This window comes from Hyaena hyaena, unplaced genomic scaffold (genome assembly GCF_003009895.1).
Source record: "Hyaena hyaena isolate Hyena2069 unplaced genomic scaffold, ASM300989v1 scaffold_1, whole genome shotgun sequence".
NCBI lineage: Eukaryota > Metazoa > Chordata > Mammalia > Carnivora > Hyaenidae > Hyaena > Hyaena hyaena.
The window spans coordinates 11,025,648-11,044,289 of NW_024080633.1; the positions used below are offsets into that span (position 1 = coordinate 11,025,648).

The window sequence follows — 18,642 nt, forward strand, 5'->3', positions numbered from 1 at the left end:
CCCTGAGATCAATGGTCACATGTTCCACCGACTGAGCCACCGAGGCGCCCAAACAGACCATTTTCATTATAAAAAGAAAAGCACACTGCCTAGGTTTTAAAAATATAACAAGTTCAATTTCTGGTGTCACCAAAGACGACACCGGGTATCCACATGAGCCTCGCAAGGGAGACACCAAGATGGAACTGGAAGTGATGAGGCTCCTTGTATGAGCCCCACAGGCTGAGACAGAAACCATCCTCGAGGCCTCTAAGGCAGGGCCCGGGCCCGGGAGGGAGGGGCGCGCCCCCACCACACTGGGTGCAGCGCCAGCGCCTCGGTGGCAGCCCCAGCAACGGGGAGCTGTTTCAGTACGAGTCCGAACAAGCAAGGGACCCGGGACCATCATTCCCTGCCCGCTCAAGTTTCCCGGCTCTCTGTGACCGTGAGAAACTACCCATGCGTGGAAAGGAGCGGCTCTGGCAGACAACCGGAAATCACGGCCTCATTCAGCCTCGGCGGCCCTGCAAACGGAGGAGTTAGGCCAGCGAACGAGCACGGCTCCAGCTGAGAGACAGGCGCTCTCCCTCGGCCCAGTCAGCAGCTAGTGCGCCCAGCTGCTCCGGCAGGCTGTCACAGCCTGGACCTAGGTCTATGTCACCGGCTGCGGTGAGCGGAGCGATCCCTGCCCACTCCAGAACTCAGCCGTCCAAACCACCCTCCAGGCCACGCGTCAGAACCGACACTACGGACCTCGAGCATGGCCTCCTAGTCTGAGAGGCCTCCTGAATGGAAAGGCTGCGTCAGAAGAGGCAAGCAGAAACCACACTCCAGCCTCATGCAGAGCCCGGGGGGTGGGGGTGGGGGGCTCTGTCACGTAACTTGCCAGGGCTTCCGGGCTAGGGGCCCAGGACCTGATGAGGAGGGTGGGTCCGTCCCAACTTAAGGAGACCAGCACGCACTGAGGTGTGAGCAGAACACCGCAGGCCCTGGGGTGCGGAGAGGTGCCCGACGCAGGGATGGAGAGAGACCCATTAGCCTTACTTTCTGGCTTCCTCTCTTCAGCAGTGGAGCAGGCTTGGCAGTAGGTGGAGTACAGAGACAGGGGAATTTTATCTGCTCTGGATCAGGAGAAAACATGAAAACCAAGTCAACCAGGGACTCAGATTAGTTCGCAAGTTTACAATTTCAAAAACTATCATAAAACAAAAATATATGATATAGTCTACTATCCATACATTATAGTAGGACTATTTCTAGAAAAAGACCATTATATGCATGGACTCAAATGGTCCTCACTGTTTCGTAATTTGCCACATATAACACCTGCCAACCGTGGTTTTCAGAGGGTAGTGAGGCTGTAAATGATTTTCACTTCTCTCATTAAACTTTGGGTAATTCCCAAGTTTTAAAGACGACTTTTATTGCTTTTAATGAATAATACTGAGAGAAACACCTAATTACTGTAATCATAAACCGAATTATAGAGCAAAGTCCTGCGATAAGCGTTGCAGGCATGGACCCCCGGCTGGCACAGTCTCAGGGACAGGTCCAAGGACCAGAGCTGCGGAGTCACCCCTCAGAGAAGCAGAAGCCACGCGTGGTAGCCCGGGTACAGGACACAGGCAGGGGCCCAGCTGTGCGACCAAGTCTCTGAGTGAGCAGTGAGGCGGAGGGAGGCTCACCCTACTGGGCTCCAGACCCTGACGACGAGCCGGGAAGAGGAGGGTGGGGTGGCCATGTCCCTGAATGGGAGTGCCATCAAAGGCCAAAGCAAGGTAGCGGACAGCTGGAGCGGGGGCCACACCACCTGCCCTGGAGACTGGAAGGCCGGTGGCTTAAGGGTTAGAAATCAGTGCAAAGAAAAAGAAAAAGCAAATCTAAGGAAATGAAGAAATTCACAGAAAAGAACACCTCAGACATCGCACATCCTCAGAGACTGAAGGTCAAACCACTGCGGCTATTAGAGAAGAACAGATTTCCATAAATAGAAAAATCCAGTGACAGAAAGGACAGGCAAGTTAACTGGAAGAAATTCTCAGAAAGGAGAGAAGAAAAACCCCAAAAGACCAGATATGCAAAATGTAACAGAGAACAAGTCAGGCGGGAATCCGGGTGGTCTGATGTCTGAAAAGTAGGAGCCCCAAGAACCCACGCAGGAGTGGAGGCCTGCAGTGAGAAAAGCTACGTGAAGTGGTCTGTGTGTGGTTTGCGTCAAAACAGCCCCGAACAGGGGCACATGGACAGCTCAGTCAGCTGAGTGTCTGACTCTTGATTTTGGCTCAGATCATGATTTCATAGTCATGAGATCGAGCCCCTCGTCAGGCCATATGCTGGGCACGGAGCCTGCTCGGGATTCTCTCTCTCTCTCTCTGCTCCTACTCCACTTGTGTGTGCACACACATGCAGTCTCTCTCCCTAAAAATAAAAATAAATGAATAGCCCAGAACGGTTGGTGGACAGAGGAATTTGAGGGCTATGTAAGTACTATCCTACATTTCTATCTTAAATTTTTCATAACAAAAGGCTTTGAAATCTTTCAGTACTAAAGGACATGAATTTCCAGATTAAAAGGCCTACCATCTGCCCAGCCAAGAAATGAAATTAGACCCATGCCAAATACATTGCTATGAAATTTCACAATTCAGGGAATGATTAAAGAAAAAAAAAAAAAAAAAAAAAGACTCTGCAAGTCTCCGGAGAGAAAAATACATGTCACATGCCAAGAATCAGAAACCAACATCTCAACAGTGACACTGGAAGCTAGACATCAATAGAGCAGTATTTTAAAATTTTGAGGGAAAATATTTCCAACTCAGACTTCTACATTTCTTTCCCAGCCAAACTATCAAGTGTGAGGGCTGGGGGCACCTGGGTGGCTCAGCTGGTTAAGCGTCTGACTTCAGCTCAGGTCACCATCTCATGGTTTATGAGTTCGAGCCCCAGACCATGGGACCACAGCCTGTGTCAAAAGCCAGAGTCGTACACTGAATCAACTCAGCCACCCAGGCACCCCTAAAATTTTGGAATTTTCAGGGGTATACATCCAAGGGTTATCACTGAAGCACTATTAAAAGAGCATTATAGGGGCGCCTGGGTGGCTCAGTCGGTTAAGTGTCCGACTTCGGCTCAGGTCATGATCTCGCGGTTCGTGGGTTTGGGCCCCGCATCAGGCTCCGTGCTGACAGCTCAGAGCCTGGAGCCTGTTTTAGATTCTGTGTCTCCCTCTCTCTTTGCCTCTCCCCTGCTCACGCTGTCTCAAAATAAAATACATAAAAATAAATAAATAACTGAGCATTATACTGGAGCTAACCTAAGAGTTCTGTTGTAGGGGATGGATAAACTAATCAAGGTAGGTATTCTGTAGGCCATAGGACCCCGGGGCTGTGCAACATGGCAGCTGGTTGCCACAGAACAGAATTCTATGCTGTGGTTAAAATTAATAGGCAACCAACGGAATGGGAAAAGATAGTTGCAAATGACATATCAGATAAAGGGTTAATATCCAGAATCTATAAGGAACTCACCAAACTACATGCCCGAAAAACAAACAACCCAGTGAAGAAATGGGCAGAAGATATGAACAGACACTTCTCCAAAGAGGACATCCAGATGGCCAACAGACACATGAAACGATGCTCAGCATCCCTCTTCATCAGGGAAATACAAATCAAAACCACACTGAGATACCACCTCACGCCAGTCAGAGTGGCTAAAATGAGCAAATCAGAGAACTCTAGATGCTGGCGAGGATGTGGAGAAACGGGCACCCTCCTACACTGTTGGTGGGAATGTAAACTGGTACAGCCCCTCTGGAAAACAGTGTGGAGGTTCCTCAGGAAACTAACAATAGAACTCCCTTATGACCCAGCAATAGCACTGCTAGGAATTTACCCAAGGGATACAGAAATGCTGAGGCATAGGAGCACATGTACCCCAATGTTCATAGCAGCACTCTCCACAATAGCTAAAACATGGAAAGAGCCTAAGTGTCCATCAACAGATGAATGGATCAAGAAGATGTGGTTTATCTATACCATGGAATACTACATGGCAATGAGAAACAATGAAATCTGGCCATGTGTAGCAACATGGATGGACCTTGAGGGTGTTATGCTGAGCGAAATAAGTCAGGCAGAGAAGGACAAATATCATATGTTTGCACGTATAGGAGGATTAGGAGGAACTTGACGGAGGAACAAGGGGGAGAAGAAGGGGGGAAATGGTGGGGGAGAGGGAGAGAGGCAAACCATGAGAGACTCTTGAATGCTGACAAAAACTGAGGACTGATGGATGTGGGGGGGAGGGGGGTGGGCATGGAGGAGGGCACTTGTGGGGATGAGCACTGAGTGTTATGTGGAAACTAATTTGACAATAAACTATTTGTAAAAAAAAAAAAAAAAAAAAAAAAGAATTCTACGCTGTGGTTAAGTGATCCAGAGCACGTGGCCATCAGGGTGAGTGAAAACGCCAATCACAGAAGGGCACAGTGTGATATGTGCAGGCATACACACATACTTTGTACCTTTAAATATATGTAATAAAAGAATTAAAAATAGAAAAAAGACTGGGGCACCTGGGTGGCTTAGTTGGTTAAGCGTCCAACTCTTGACCTAGGCTCAGGTTATGATATGGTTCAAAGTTCGAGCCACGTGTCAGGCTCTTGAGCCGACAGTGCAGAGCCTGCTTGGGACCCTTTCTCCCCCACTCTATTCCTCCCCCGCTCACTCTCTCTCAAAAATAAATAAATGTTAAAAAAATAATAAAAAGATTACCCATGAACCTCAGGTTAGTGGTTTCCTTAGAGAGGCAAAATGGAAAGCAGGTCAAGGAGCCAGACTGAAAAGGGTTTCAACAATACCTGTACAATTTTATTTTGAACAAAAACAAAAAAAAGGAAACGCACAGCAAAGCATGAATGTGAGTGAGGCATATGAGTGCTTTTTGCCTTGGTCTCTGTACTTTTAGATTATTTTATATAAAAAATAAGGATCCCAGACAATAGTCATTATTTAGAAGATGACAAGGTTTACTTTTACTTTCCAGCCTCATTCTCCTTTGACCTTATCGCTGTGCTGTGAGAAGGTTACTAGGGAGCGGGGTTTACAGGAAGGATGAGCTCTGGGAACCAGTCAACTCTCGCTGCCGGAGGCCCTCGGTGGGAGCTGGGGAGCCGAGGCCCCGTGTTCTGCCCTGCGGCCTCGGCTCTGCCTGAATCTGCTGCAGGGAGAGGCTTCCATGTCTCCCTCTCTTCTTTCTTGGCTTAAGTTCTTTCACAATGATTATGGACCAATCACCTGACTTTCCTGAATCCCCAGACATAATCCTAAAAGTTCACTGAGAAATGATACTCAGTAGTAACACTCAGAATAAAAAAACTTTTCTTTTTAAAATCTTAACCGACTAATTTTGAGCCAAGATTTTATAAACGAAACACATGTGATAAAACAGACTCCTCTACAAAACAGGCACAATTCTTTGCGCTTATCAAAAACCCTTCTGGAAACAGGTGTCCATGCATACCTCCTCAGGGACTCTATCAAGGCCGCTCTGGAATCAGGGGTTTTCGGGAGCTGTGGGGGAAGACGAGATTCAAGTGAGACCCCTGCTCTCTGCCCACAGGCCCCCCAGCCACGACCACACATACTGACCACTCGAGGCGTGAGGAGGGCAGGGAGAAAGTGAGCCATGTAGTAAGGTCTCCTGAAGATGCTGCAACACAGAAGAGCAGGTGAGGAGGGCCACACACCCGGACACAAGCATTAGAACCCCTTACTGCAAACCCCAAACCTCCATTTCCAGTCACCACACGTCAGAGGCTGTCTCACTTCATACCCCCCGGCTGTGACGTCATTCCACAGTTTTAAGTCTTCTTGTTCACTGTTTTGGGACATTTCACGCAAAGGGAACAATGAGCCTGTGTCCCGGGGAAGCCGGAAGGCACTCTGCCCGCCGCACAGCTGTGTGATCTGGGTTGGTGACTTAAGGTCAGAGGTGAGAGCTCCCCTGGGGGCTGAGTGGGAAGTCCCGGGAGCAGGGGTCAGTTCCCATCTCTGAGGAGTGACGCCTTAAAAGCGCTGCCGCACACTGAGAGCGACCCCAGCTGAAAACGTTCCAGGATCACACAAAATCCAAACAACTTTGCTGTTCAATTCTGGGCTGGCTGCACGTCCGGCGCCCACGAAGCATCGGTAGCAAACGGTCACTAACCCACGAGCTCCTCCCAGTCCCCTACGGGGGGTCTTCTCCATGCCACCCGTCAGCTTTTACCAAAAACCGAAGCTCACAGCAAGGGCTCCACACCACCGCACCCTTGGTCACCCACAGATCCAAAAGCCATTCTACTCCGAGCGGCTCTGCAAGCAGACGGGACAAGACCGGGAAGCAGGACCGTACCTGGCCTCCATGACCGTGGCAGGGACTCGCCCGGTGTGCTCGAACACCGCGATGGCCTTCTCCACATCCTGGCGCGCTCGGCTCTGGGGCTGGCTCCGCACGGTGGGGGTGAGAAGAGAACGGAAGATGTGAAAGACAAGACACTGGGCGTAGAAGGGTGTCATCAGCCTCCCCTTGAGCAGAGCTTGGCCACGGGAAGGTGATGGCACAACGCTCAGACAAACCACTACCAGTGAGACCAGAGGAAGGGACCAGTGGCTGCTTCTCGCTCTCAGAAAGTTGGCATCTACCAAGGAGCCGCCCCACTAACCACTCAACACCTCTGGGAGCCTCGGCCACCCTCCCGGATCCCCCTAGGAGAATAAACAGTTTTAAGGAAAGATCTGAAGTGGGAAAGGGAAGAGTCTTCATTTTTGAGATTTAAAAAAATTACAAAATGACGACTTATGAACAGCAAGAAATCCTAAATGGACACTGCACTAAATACTGACAAATGTCCTCCTCGCGCTTTAACGGCAGCTGGGAGGGCTCTCCGGCAGCTCACAACTCTTACACGAGGGTCTCAAAGCAACGTGCACAGAGCACACAGCATTCTGACACCTGGTTTACGTCAACAGGGTTAACGCTTTGTCCTGTGATTCTTAGAAAACAGGATCTGCCCCCAACCCCATTTTACAAACCTCCTGTCCTACGCAAACCCACATGAACGGAGATCTACAAGACAGACTTTCTTGCACACAGTGACCTGCTTTACTCCTGCTCTGAAAAGGATGGACCATCACAAAATAAGTACCTTCCAGTAACTCCCATCCTCAAGCTGCACCACAAAGAAAAAGCTCCAATTCTCAGCTCAGAGGGAGCGCAGGGGAGGGGCCGCAGGGGGCAGGAGCACCGAGGTGACCTTACCTCTGTCACGTCCGCGGGTGAAGCCAGATCCTCGTAGAGGCCCATGTTTTCCACAGACACCTGTAGAGGGGTCGTGTTTGGGAACAGGAGCACCGGTCAGGCGCTGGCCTCTGCAGGGAGAGGCTGAGAGCAGCTGCTGCAGGGGAGGGGAGGCGAGGCCAGGACTCACCTTCAGGTCGGCCAGGCGCGTCTTGGCCAGCGAGACATAGTCTGTGAGGAGGGAGCGGTACTTGCTCGGCACCAGCGGCGGGTGGAGAATGTGCGCCTGTGGGCAGACGGCAGAGCACGGTCACATCAGCCTGTGGACTGGCAGGGACTTGGGGGGGAAGGCAACGGCCCGCCCCCGAAACCTGCACGTGCTGGACGTCGGGAAAGTCAAAGTGTTAGCCAAAGACCCTGCGGGCTGACGTCAGACGTGGGACAGAGTCCCGCGGGCAGGTCTCCACCTGCTTCCACGGACGTCGCTTCAGAAGGCGGCCATGCCAGGGGCGGGGTGGGCCCACCCGCAGAGCTGGCCCCTCACCCACCACACCCCAGCGCCCCCGCTCAGGCTCTGTCCTCAAGGGCTGCAGCTGCGGCACAAACAGCGTGCCCAGGAGACGAGGGGTCAGGCCCTCACGGCAGGTTTCTTCTGGGCTTCACTCAGTGACGCCTCGTTCTTTATTCTTCTTTCTCCTTTCTGTCAAATGTATTCTTTGGAATGTAATGCACATGTCATATTTACAAAAAGAAGCGAGACTCAGTCCCCAGGTGCCCTACCACCCAGAGAATGCTGGCTGCAGTCCTCTCATTTTAAAAGAGAAAGCTTGCAGTGAGGCATTTCTAATAACAAGATTCATATAGATTCGTTATTAAAAATTCTAACTCGGGGGCGCCTGGGTGGCTCAGTCAGTTGAGCGTCCAACTTCAGCTCAGGTCGTGATCTCGCGGTTCGTGGGTTCGAGCCCCGCGTCGGGCTCTGTGCTGACTGCCAGCCTGGAGCTGCTTCGGATTCTGTCCTTCTCCTGCTCATGCTGTCTCTCTCTCTCAGAAATAAATAGAAACACTGGAAAATTTAAAAAAAAAAAATTCTAACTCGGGGCACCTGGGTGGCTCTATTGGTTGAATGTCCACCTTTGGCTCAGGTCATGCATCTCAAGTTTGTGAATTCGAGCCCCACACTGAGCTCGCTGCTGTCAGGGTGAAGCTCGCTTCGGATCTTCTGTCTCCCTCTCTGGCTGCCCCTTCCCCATTTGCACGTGCTCACTCTCAAAATAAACAAATGTAAAAAAATTAAATAAAATTTAAGAATCTTTAAAAAAAACTCTGGATGAGAACATGAAGGTCTTCAACCCTGGAAGCAACCGCCACTGGTGCTTTGGGGTATATCCTTCCGGTTCTTCTTCAATATAAAAATATATCATTTTAACTGGTAACTAACTGGAATTTAAATACAAACCTGAAACTATGAAAAGAACAAGAAAAAATACATAAATTTAACAAAAACCCGGGGCTGGACCGCCCCCGTACGTGCTCTGCACCGGGCGGGTGCTAGGGACACCTTCCTGTGCCCGCACGTGGCCCCCGCGCTCGGCGACCACCTCCAGCGATGGACACTGGTTGACTCCTGGGCGTCCCCCCGTCCCAAACACGGCTTCCGTGCCCAGGGCTCCAGGACCGGCTGAGTCACGAAGCCGGCGCTGAGGAGAACCGGGGGGCGCCCTGGCGGGTGGGACGGCGCTCACCTGCAGGTACCGGGGAGCCTCAAAGGGCACGAGGTCTGACAGGAACTTGAAGAGGAAGACCAGTGTCTTCTTGCTGCAGCCATGGTAGCCCCTCGAGCTCCCAAACGAGGCCTGGAGGGAGAGGCAGGCGTGAGGGCCAGGCGGCTGGCTCCTCAGGGGCTGTGCCACCACGCAGTGACCTGTCACTGCAGCTCTGTCTGCCACAGAAATAGAAACTCAATTGGAATGAAAAGGAAATAGCCGCCTGGGGTCCTGTCATCTCATGCCATGGCTCTGCCCGACTGAAGAGATGGGCTGAGAGGTTATTTAAAACGAAAAATTATGGGGCGCCTGGGTGGCTGAGTCGGTTAAGTGTCCGATTTTGGCTCGGGTCATGATCTCATGGTCTGTGAGTTCAAGCCCCTCATCGGGCTCTGTGCTGACAGCTCAGAGCCTGGAGCTGCTTCTGATGCTGTCTCCCTCCTTCTCTGACCCTCCCCCACTCATGCTTGCTCATGCTCTCTCTCTCCCAAAAATAAACAATAAACATTACAAAGTTTAAAAAGTACATTCCTATGGGAGCATCTGGGTGGCTTGTCAGTCAAGTGTCCACCTCTTGGTTTTAGCTAAGGTCATGATCCCAGAATTGGGGAATCGAGCCCCGCGTCAGGCTCTGCATTGAACGGAGAGTCTGCTTGGGATTCTCTTTAATCGCATCTCTCTGCCCTGACCCCAGCTTGCTCTCTCTAAAATAAAATAAAATTAGTTAATTAAAAGTACCATATATACACATTCCTATAGAAAACAGTAACTGTGCTGTCTTTTTGCGATCCTCAGAGGCACAATGCGTTAGTTGCCCTAAGAAGGGCTCCTTCCTAAACAGACACACTCTACATGATGAAGCCACTTCTGAACACACAGACACTCTCGCTCTTCTGTGAGGAGACAAGGTCACTGCAGGGGAAGCGGCTAAGGAGGACAACCCCTCGGGGCACTCAAAGTGCCCAGCTCTCAACAGAAAAGCGGGCCCCTACAGGAACTGGGGGTGCCTGGGGAGCGTCGGGAATTCCAGAACGGGCAGTGGACCTGAAGAGCCACCATGAGCCTCCACCAAGAGAGCCAAAGGCCAGCCACACCGAGTGCGGCCCCAGCCCAGCCCACCGGAACTACCCAGCACCGCTCCTGGGTTGGGAGGCCAGCGGAGCACTTCTGCCAGAGCACACGACGCAGCTGTGCGGGGGGGAGGGTGCAGACACACGGGCAGACACAGAGCGCCACCAGAAGGGGGAAGATGGAGGAGCAGGAGGGCCCGAGACGTCCCCCATCCCACGAATACAACTAGGTAGCTATCAAATCATCCCAAACGCCCCAGAAACCAGCCCGAAGACTGGCAGAATGACAAGAGATGCGGTTTGCAGGGGAAACATGATGGCCGCTGTGCCGGGAGGGAGCGGCCTTTGTGGAGAAGGGCGAGAGGCAGAACGCACGCAGGGCAGCTCAGGGGAAACGGGTCCCCAGGGCAACTGGCTTGGAAGGTGAGAGGGCCAAGTTCTCGCAACCAGCGAGGCCCTAGGCCTGGAGCTCTAAAGGTCAGGGGCTTGGCCAGGGGGAACCTGGCGGGCACCGTGCTGCTCCTGGGGAGGAGGTGGGCAAGCAGCCCGGGGACACGAGGTGTGGAAACCGTGCATGAAGAGACCTGAGGACACAGGGGAGGTTATCTGCTCATCTCCAAGCCCAGAGAGACCATGTTCACAGAGAGATCCCTTCAGGAGCAGAGGAACTGCCTGGCGCCGCTTCCCTCCCGCCCCTCGGCACAAGCACAGAAACTCCTGTGGGAAGAGCAGAGCTCGAAGAACACTCGCCTCCCAACTTGCTCACACCGAACGCCCCCCACCCCCGCCACACGCTCCAGCGCAGCTGCCCTTCCTAGCAGACCCCTTCCCCCAGAAGACCGGCCCGAACCCCTGCTCACACCGCTGTCTCACCACCAGGGAGTTTCGCGAGGCCTCACTTCCGCATCCCATCTCACAAGCAGACCAGAGCACTTCAAATGGGTCCCACTTGGACCAAACACTGCCCACAACAGGCGAAGAGAGCTCCTGCAGACACCCAGCCTGAAGGATAAAGCGTCCAGGACACAACAGCAGACCGCGTGCAGCACACACTGGGGATGCTCGCTGAAGCACCCTGGGGACAGGGGACGGGACGCTGCAGGGCACTCCGGGACCTGTTTGTAAGGCCACCACCCTCGGGAACAGGAGACTGACTTTCCTGACACAGAGAAGCAGGTGCAGAGACTTAGACAAAATAAGGAGACAGAGGGATCTGTTCCAAATGAAAGAACAAGACAAGACCAGAGCTGGAGACCAAAGTGAGACAAGTGTAAGTAACATGGCTGATGGAAAATTTAAGCAAGAATCCTAAGGAAGCTCACTGGACTTGAGAAAAGAGTGGAGGACATCAGTGAGACCATTAACACAGACATAAGGAATAACACAGCAGAAATAAAGGGCTAAAAAAAAAAAAAAAAAAAAAAAGGAGAAACACACTTGATGGAATGAAGAGCAGGCTGGAAGAAGCAGAGGAATGAATGAGTGACCAAAAGACAGAGTAATGGAAAGCAATGAAGCTCAAACAAAAGAGAGAAAGAAGAATTATGCAACATGAGAAGAGACTCAGGGAACTCAGTGACTCCTTCGAATGTAATGACATTAGCATTAAAGGAATCCCAGAAGAAGAAGAGAGAGAAAGGAGGGCAGAGAATTTATCTGAAGAAATAATAGCTGAAAATGTCCTTAATCTGCAGAAGGAAGTAGATAACCAGATCGAAGTGGCACAGAGAAGACCCATTAAAATCAACAAAAGCAGATCCAAACTAAGACATATTGTAATTAAATTTGCAAAATATAGTGATAAAAAAATATTTTAAAAGAACCATGACAGAGAAAGACTGTTGCATACAAAGGAAACCCCATAAGGCTTTCAGAAGATTTTTCAGCAGAAACTTTCCAAACCAGAAGGGAACGGCATGGTATATTCAAAGTGCTGAAGGGGAAAATTCTTCAACCAAGAATACAAGAGTATCTAGCGAGGGATACTGTATTCATATACTCTATCCGGAATAGAGGAAGAGAGTTTCCCAAACAAAAGCTTTAAAATTCATGACCAAAAACCAGCCCTACAAGAAATACTAAAGGGGACTCTTCAAATAGAGAGACCTAACGTGACAGAATAAAAGTAGGAAACACAAAAGCAGTAAGAATATATATTTCTGTAAAAACTCAAGTCAAGGAACTCACAAGATAAAAGAATTTAAAATGTGACAACATATGCCTCTTAAGGTGGGGAGGAGAGGAATAAAGGATGGGTTCAAACTTGAATGACCATCAACTTAAATACAGACTGCTATATGAAGAGGTTATATACAAACTTAATGCTGACCATATTTCAAAACCACTAATAAATATGCAAAGAATAAAAAGGAAAAATCCAAATATATCACTAAAGAAAATCAGCAAACCATGAAAGAAAAACACAAGAAAGGTTCAGAGAGAACTTTCAGAAACAACCACAAAAAAAATAAGTAAATGGCAATAAACACATCACCATTCAGCTCCCACCCAAGATCAGGGCCACCAAGTCCCTCCCTCTAAGCTGTCTATGCAGACCGGTTAGTGACCCTTGGCAACATCCAATCAAATCAAGACTGAGCCTCAACGACATGTTGGAAACAGGAATAAAAAGCCACCACTCAGTTGCTTGAGCGTCTGACTCTTGATTTCGGCTCAGGTTATGACCTCATGGTTCTCAGCATGGGGCTCCATGCTGAGAGTGTGGGGCCTGCCTGGAGTTCTCTCTCCACTCCCCTCCCCCTTTCCCTGCTCAAAGATGCTCTCTAAATAAATACATCCACCAGAGGAGACCCACGGTTTATTTGAAGTATTTATGTCAAGTACCTAAAAGAACACACACATCTCTGAATGTGGGGTTACAACAGCTCAAGGTGTCACTTCAGAGGAAAGACAGTTCTTTTCAACAGAAAAATTACATCTAAGTACATACCATGATGAGCTGAGAACCATAATTCAGGACCCCAAAAGGCTCAAATTTAAAATTATCACATTGGCCTATTTACATTAATATTCTTGCAATTAAAGATTAAAACAGATCTTTGAGGGGCACCTGGGTGGCTCAGTCAGTTAAGCGTCCAACTTCAGCTCAGGTCATGGCTCAAGGTTCATGGGTTCGAGCCCCGCATCAGGCTCTGTGCGGACAGCTCAGAGCCTGGACCCAGCTTCGGATTCTGTGTCTCCCTCTCTCTCTCTGCCCCTCCCCCACCTGTGCTCTGTCTCTCAAAAATAAATGTAAAAAAAATTAAAAATAAGTAAATAAAACAGATCTTTAAACACTGAACATACACATAAACATCTGTCAAACTCACCCAAGCATTCACCTAAATTGGGTACATTTTATGTCAATTGTATCTCAATAAACTTGACTTCAAATATAAAAGGAAAAACGAAACAAAAAAAACAAAAAAAAAACCAAAAAACTCCATCAACAGAGCACTTGCAAGCATTCCTGTCTGTGTGTTGCCCTGAGAACGGGGCAAAGCTCGGCCCGGAGACACCCGGTGGTGACTGAATCCCCGAGGCACAGCAGACACAGAAGACAAGCAAACACAGGAAACAGGCCGGTTCGGTCTGACCACCAGGGCCCCCGGCTGCGGACGCTGCCACAGCTCCACGCACGTCTAGCGGCGCTCCCGGGCCGACAGCCCGTTGCTGGGGGAGCACAGGGCTGACAAGACTCAGTTCTAGGGAATAAAAGGACAGACAGAACCCCACAACCCCGTCCTGTGCCAATGCCCCAGGTAGGCAGAGGGGCCAAGCGGGCTCCCACGGGGGCTGTGCAGGGGCAGCTCCCCTCAGAACTGGAGGTACGCGGGCTCCCCAGAAGCCACCACCAGCTACAAAACCAGGCAGCGTGGCAAGAAAACCCAAAACCTCCACAAAGGATGAGATAGTGGTTTTTATCCTGAAAGGGGGTGGGGTGCAAGTGAGGGAGGGGTAGAGAGAAGCGGGGCTCACCTGGGGCGCAAGCTCCCCCAAAGTGGGACTCGAACTCACGACCCGTGAGATCATGACCCCAGCCGAAGTCCGCCGCTTCACTGACTGAGCCCCCTGGGCGCTCCAATCAGATAGCTTTTTAAATGACAGATTTACACACCCAGCCTTCAAAGCTGATGTCGGGAAGACACCTTCTCAGAAGCAAGACTCTGCCGGCTACGAACGGCTGCAGAAAAGACGTGGCGGAAACAAAGAGAAGCCCCGGGAAGGTGAGAAGCCCCCTCTGGGATGCAGCACGCTGCGGCAGCGGCAGCGGGCACGTTTGTTTTCCTGGTTTCCTGACCGCACTCCCGAACTCAGAGACCGGACTGGACAGGCAGAGGCCATTAGGGAGGAGCCAAAGCCCAGACAGAACAGCGCCGAGCCCGGGGGGGCGAGGGGGGGGGGACACAGAACATGTCTGCTCAGAGGGCAGCGAGTCAGACGCCCCACAGTGGCTGCTGGGAGGCGGCTTACCTGGAACCAGTCTGTGTAGGATGGGAACACAGACGGCCCCTCCAGCGCAGCCTGACGCACAACCAGGAACGCAGTGACCATGCTGTCCAGGTCGCAGTGCTCGAACGCACGGGCCAGCAATCGGGCCACCCAGTCTAGGAGGGAACGACCACAGTCACAGCAGGGAGACAAGGGCATTCAGCAAAATAAAACTCGGATCTTCCGCCGGGGACAGGGCACGGCGTTCAGAATACGCACGCCCAGTGCCCGGTTCAAGAGCCTGGGTCGCAAATGACCACAGAGCCAAACCCCGACTACATGAGGTGGCAGCAAGCACATCGCTGCCACAGGAGGTGAACGCAGGGCACAGACGAGAAGACCCAGGGCGCCATCAGAGCCGGTGAGAGGAGTGGCCCTTCCACCGACAGGCTCACCCACAAACCACAGGACACACACCACACGAGCACGCGCACAGGGCTTCCCACCCAAGTGCACCTTGAACCAGCTGCTGCGCTTCGGGTAAGCAGATCACCAGTGTGGACACACAGGTCAGCACATGCTGCCAGTTCACCTCATGTGTTTCCAGAACTTCTTGCAAGTGGCCAACCAGCTCCTCTGAACTCAGCATAGCAAAGAGCTGAAAGAAAAGTGCCGTCGGCTGTCAAAACAAGCCACTCATCAGGCGGTGGGAGCCTCACCTCCATCCCACTTCCCATCGGACACAACGTGAAGTTGACGCGGGGACACACGCGGGCAAGCGAGAGGGCGTGCTGCCCACGCGAGAAGTCCAGTCTCAGGGCCCCCATTAGTCCAGGTGCGGATGGCGGGGCCCGTGGAGGCTCCCGGCATCTCTCCCCCGGCTGGGAGCCGCGGCCTATGGACGCAGCAGGCCTGAACGCTCCGCATACAATACCCACCCTGCGGTAGAGGCCGGTGAGCAGAGGGTGGGTCTTCGCAAAGCTCCACTCTTTCTGCATTTGGACAGCATCACAAACTTCATTCAGGAACAAACACAGACAAAAATGTCAAGTCAGGGGCGCCCGGGGAGCTCAGTCGGTTAAGCGTCTGACTTCGGCTCAGGGCATGATCTCATGGTTCGTGGGTTCGAGCCCTGTGTCGGGCTCTGTGCTGACAGCTCAGAGCCTGGAGCCTGCTTCAGATTCTGTGTCTCCCTCTCTCTCTCTGACCCTCCCCTGCTCACGTTGTCTCTCTCTCTCTCTCCTCTCTCTCAGAAATAATTAAAAGAAAAAATGTCAAGTCAGTAATCATGAAAAGCCATGTCTTGCTTCAATGTCAAAAAACCACTTTGCTTTAATTTGCATTTTTTCCAACTATCGCCTAAGTTCACCATTTCCCTGTTTGCTCCCATTTTCTGCTATCAAATGTATCTTTGGCCCAGTTCCTGCTGGTGATCCTACATATTTGCTATATTTTCTAATCCATCAATCACATTTTAATTTTGCTGCTTTTACCCTCTGTCATTATGCAATTTTTGAGCAGCAGGCCCTTCAGAAAGTACAACACAGCAGCTGCTGGAAGCATCCCTGTATCCCCTCCCCCGCACACGGCTGCCTGGAGGACACCCCACCCGCCGGGCACACCCCTGCACACAGAGAAAGCTTGCCGGGCAGTTCTCATTTCCACCTCCTGAGTAACAGTGGAAACTTGCAAACACGGTCACCGAACAGATGGGGACAGCAACCACAGGGCACCCGCTGGAGGAGGACATGCCATTAACCACTTCTACGAAACGGATGGAGGGGCGTCCGGGGGGCTCAGTCGGTGAAGCATCCGACTCTCGATTTCAGCTCAGTTGTGATCCCAGGGTGGCAGGATCTAGCCCCACGTCAGGCTCCGCACTGACAGTGTGGAAGCTGCTTGGGATTCTCACTTTCTCTCTTTCTCTCTCTCTCTTACTCAAAAAAAAAAAAAAAAAAAAGCGGCAGCAGCATATAATTACAGCTGACCCTTGAACAACATGGATTTGAAACATGAGTGGGTCCATTTACATGCATTTTTTTCCTAATACAGTGTAACACTGTACATTTATTCTCTCATAATGTCTGAATACTATTTTCTCCAGCTTACTTTACCATTAGAACACAGTTCTTAATACATGTACTGTACAAAATCTGTGTTAACCGACTGTTTGCATTACCCTCAAGGCTTTTTGGTCAACAGTAGGCTGTTAGGACTTAAGTTCTGAAAAGTCAAAACTTACATGCAGATTTTCAACTGCACACGGGGTCAGGGTCCCCAAACCCCATATCATTCAAGGATCAACCGCGCATAAGAAAACGCTTATATGATTAAAACAAAACCTAGTAACTCACTCTGATAACAAGATTTTCACAATCTACTGGGAAAAGACCACAAAGAAAGTTCCATGTTAAAGATATTTCTATTTTAGTGACAACATGGGTGGTGGGTGACAGTTCTCCTCCCCATACCTCTTTAATTCTGAGGTTTTTTTTTTACAAGAATGTGCAACTTTCAAATAAAGACATTTGATGCTACTGTGCCCTCACGGTCTCGAGCTGTGTCAGAGTACTGCCATCCGGGCCCAAGCTCCCATCAGCCAAACAAGCTGGGCCGCGGAGCTCACCTCTCAGCACAGGCTTGTGGGTCAGCACCTGAGTCAGAGTGTGACTGAAGAATCTCTTAGGAGAATCCGTCGACATGATGCTGCTGTACGTGTGTCCAGAGAACACGCCGAACCTGCAAACACAACATCAAGAGGTGCTCAGAGAAGAGGCCCCCCCCGGGTCCCGGCAGTGCCCACAGCACCCTGCACACCAGCAGCTCATCAAAGGCTACTTTTGTCCAGCAGGGCTGCATGGACCTCGAGGCCCCCAACCCCCCGCTCAGGGGGCACACAGGCTCCCTCTTTCCAGAACGCTCTGCCAGGCCGCTGTGCCAGACTCGAAATGGGAGTCCAGAGAAGTGCAGGTCCAGTAAGAAAGTTGCCGCCCAGGGGCGCCTGGGTGGCTTAGTCGGTTAAGCGTCCGACTTTCGCTTAGGTCATATCTCGCAGTTCGTGGGTTCGGGCCCCGCGTCGGGCTCCGTGCTGCCAGCTCAGAGCCTGGAGCCAATTTCAGAGTCTGTGTCTCCCTCTCTCTCTGTCCCAGAAATAAAAAAAAAAAAAAAAAAGTTGCCGCCCAAAGAGCAAAGAAGCCAGAAAGGGATCAGAATGACACCGGGAAGTCTGGGTCAGTCCACAGCAAGCTGCAGATGTCACAAAGCCTCAGTCTCCCTGTCTGTGGAATGAGGACCAGGGGCCAGCAGGGCGATAGCCAGGCTTGTACAGCTGGGACACGCAGACACTCAGATACAGCGGCAGTTCCCAAAGCTAATGAAGTCTCAGGACAGGATGAGGAAGGAAGGACGGCGGGCAATGGCCGTCACTGACAGGTCAGGAGGGACAAAGGGTGACGGGGCTGCCTGGGAGTGGAGCCCTGAGGGCAGTCCAGTGCGCCAGGGTCAGAGCTGCTGAAATTGGCGGCACCCAATTTCTCAGGGAGAAGAACAGCCCCAGTCACACAAGCAAAGAGGAGACACCAAGCAGGTGGGGGTGGCCACGGCCCCTGCTGGCCTTCCTGGGGGCCGGCCTGGGATGCAAACCCCATGTGCCAGGGAGGCTGGCCACCCAGACCAGGGAGGGAGGGGGTCTGGTTTTATGGTGAATACGGCAACTAATTAAGAAACTTATAAAGAAACAAACACATCAACAGTCATTACCTAACTTCAGGATGGGAGTCTGAGCAATCCAGTCAGGTGTGTTATAAAAAGACACAAAATGGGGCGCCTGGGTGACTCAGTCGGTTAAGCGTCCAACTTCAGCTCAGGTCATGATCTCACCGTTCGTGGGTTCGAGCCCCACGTCAGGCTCTGTGCTGCCAGCTCAGAGCCTGGAGCCTGTTTCAGATTCTGTGTCTCCCTCTCTTTCTCTGACCTTCCACTGCTCATGCTCTGTCTCAAAAATAAATAAACATTAAAAAAATAAAATAGGGGCGCCTGGGTGGCTTAGTCGGTTAAGTGTCCGACTTTCGCTTAGGTCATGATCTCACGGTTCGTGGGTTCGAGCCCCGCGTCGG

The 18,642-nt window shown here is 51.3% G+C and overlaps 1 protein-coding gene across 1 annotated transcript in view; it reads right to left on the reverse strand.

Annotated features, from left to right (window-relative positions):
* Positions 1-18,642, reverse strand: part of FANCA (FA complementation group A) — a 60,259-nt gene that overhangs the window by 24,148 nt on the left and 17,469 nt on the right. Inside the window, 11 exon segments of the mRNA XM_039226708.1 lie at positions 1,024-1,100; positions 5,503-5,552; positions 5,631-5,691; positions 6,376-6,464; positions 7,282-7,341; positions 7,451-7,546; positions 9,006-9,116; positions 14,570-14,703; positions 15,044-15,185; positions 15,466-15,542; positions 17,154-17,266. Of these exon segments, the coding sequence (XP_039082639.1) occupies positions 1,024-1,100; positions 5,503-5,552; positions 5,631-5,691; positions 6,376-6,464; positions 7,282-7,341; positions 7,451-7,546; positions 9,006-9,116; positions 14,570-14,703; positions 15,044-15,185; positions 15,466-15,542; positions 17,154-17,266 (1,010 nt within the window).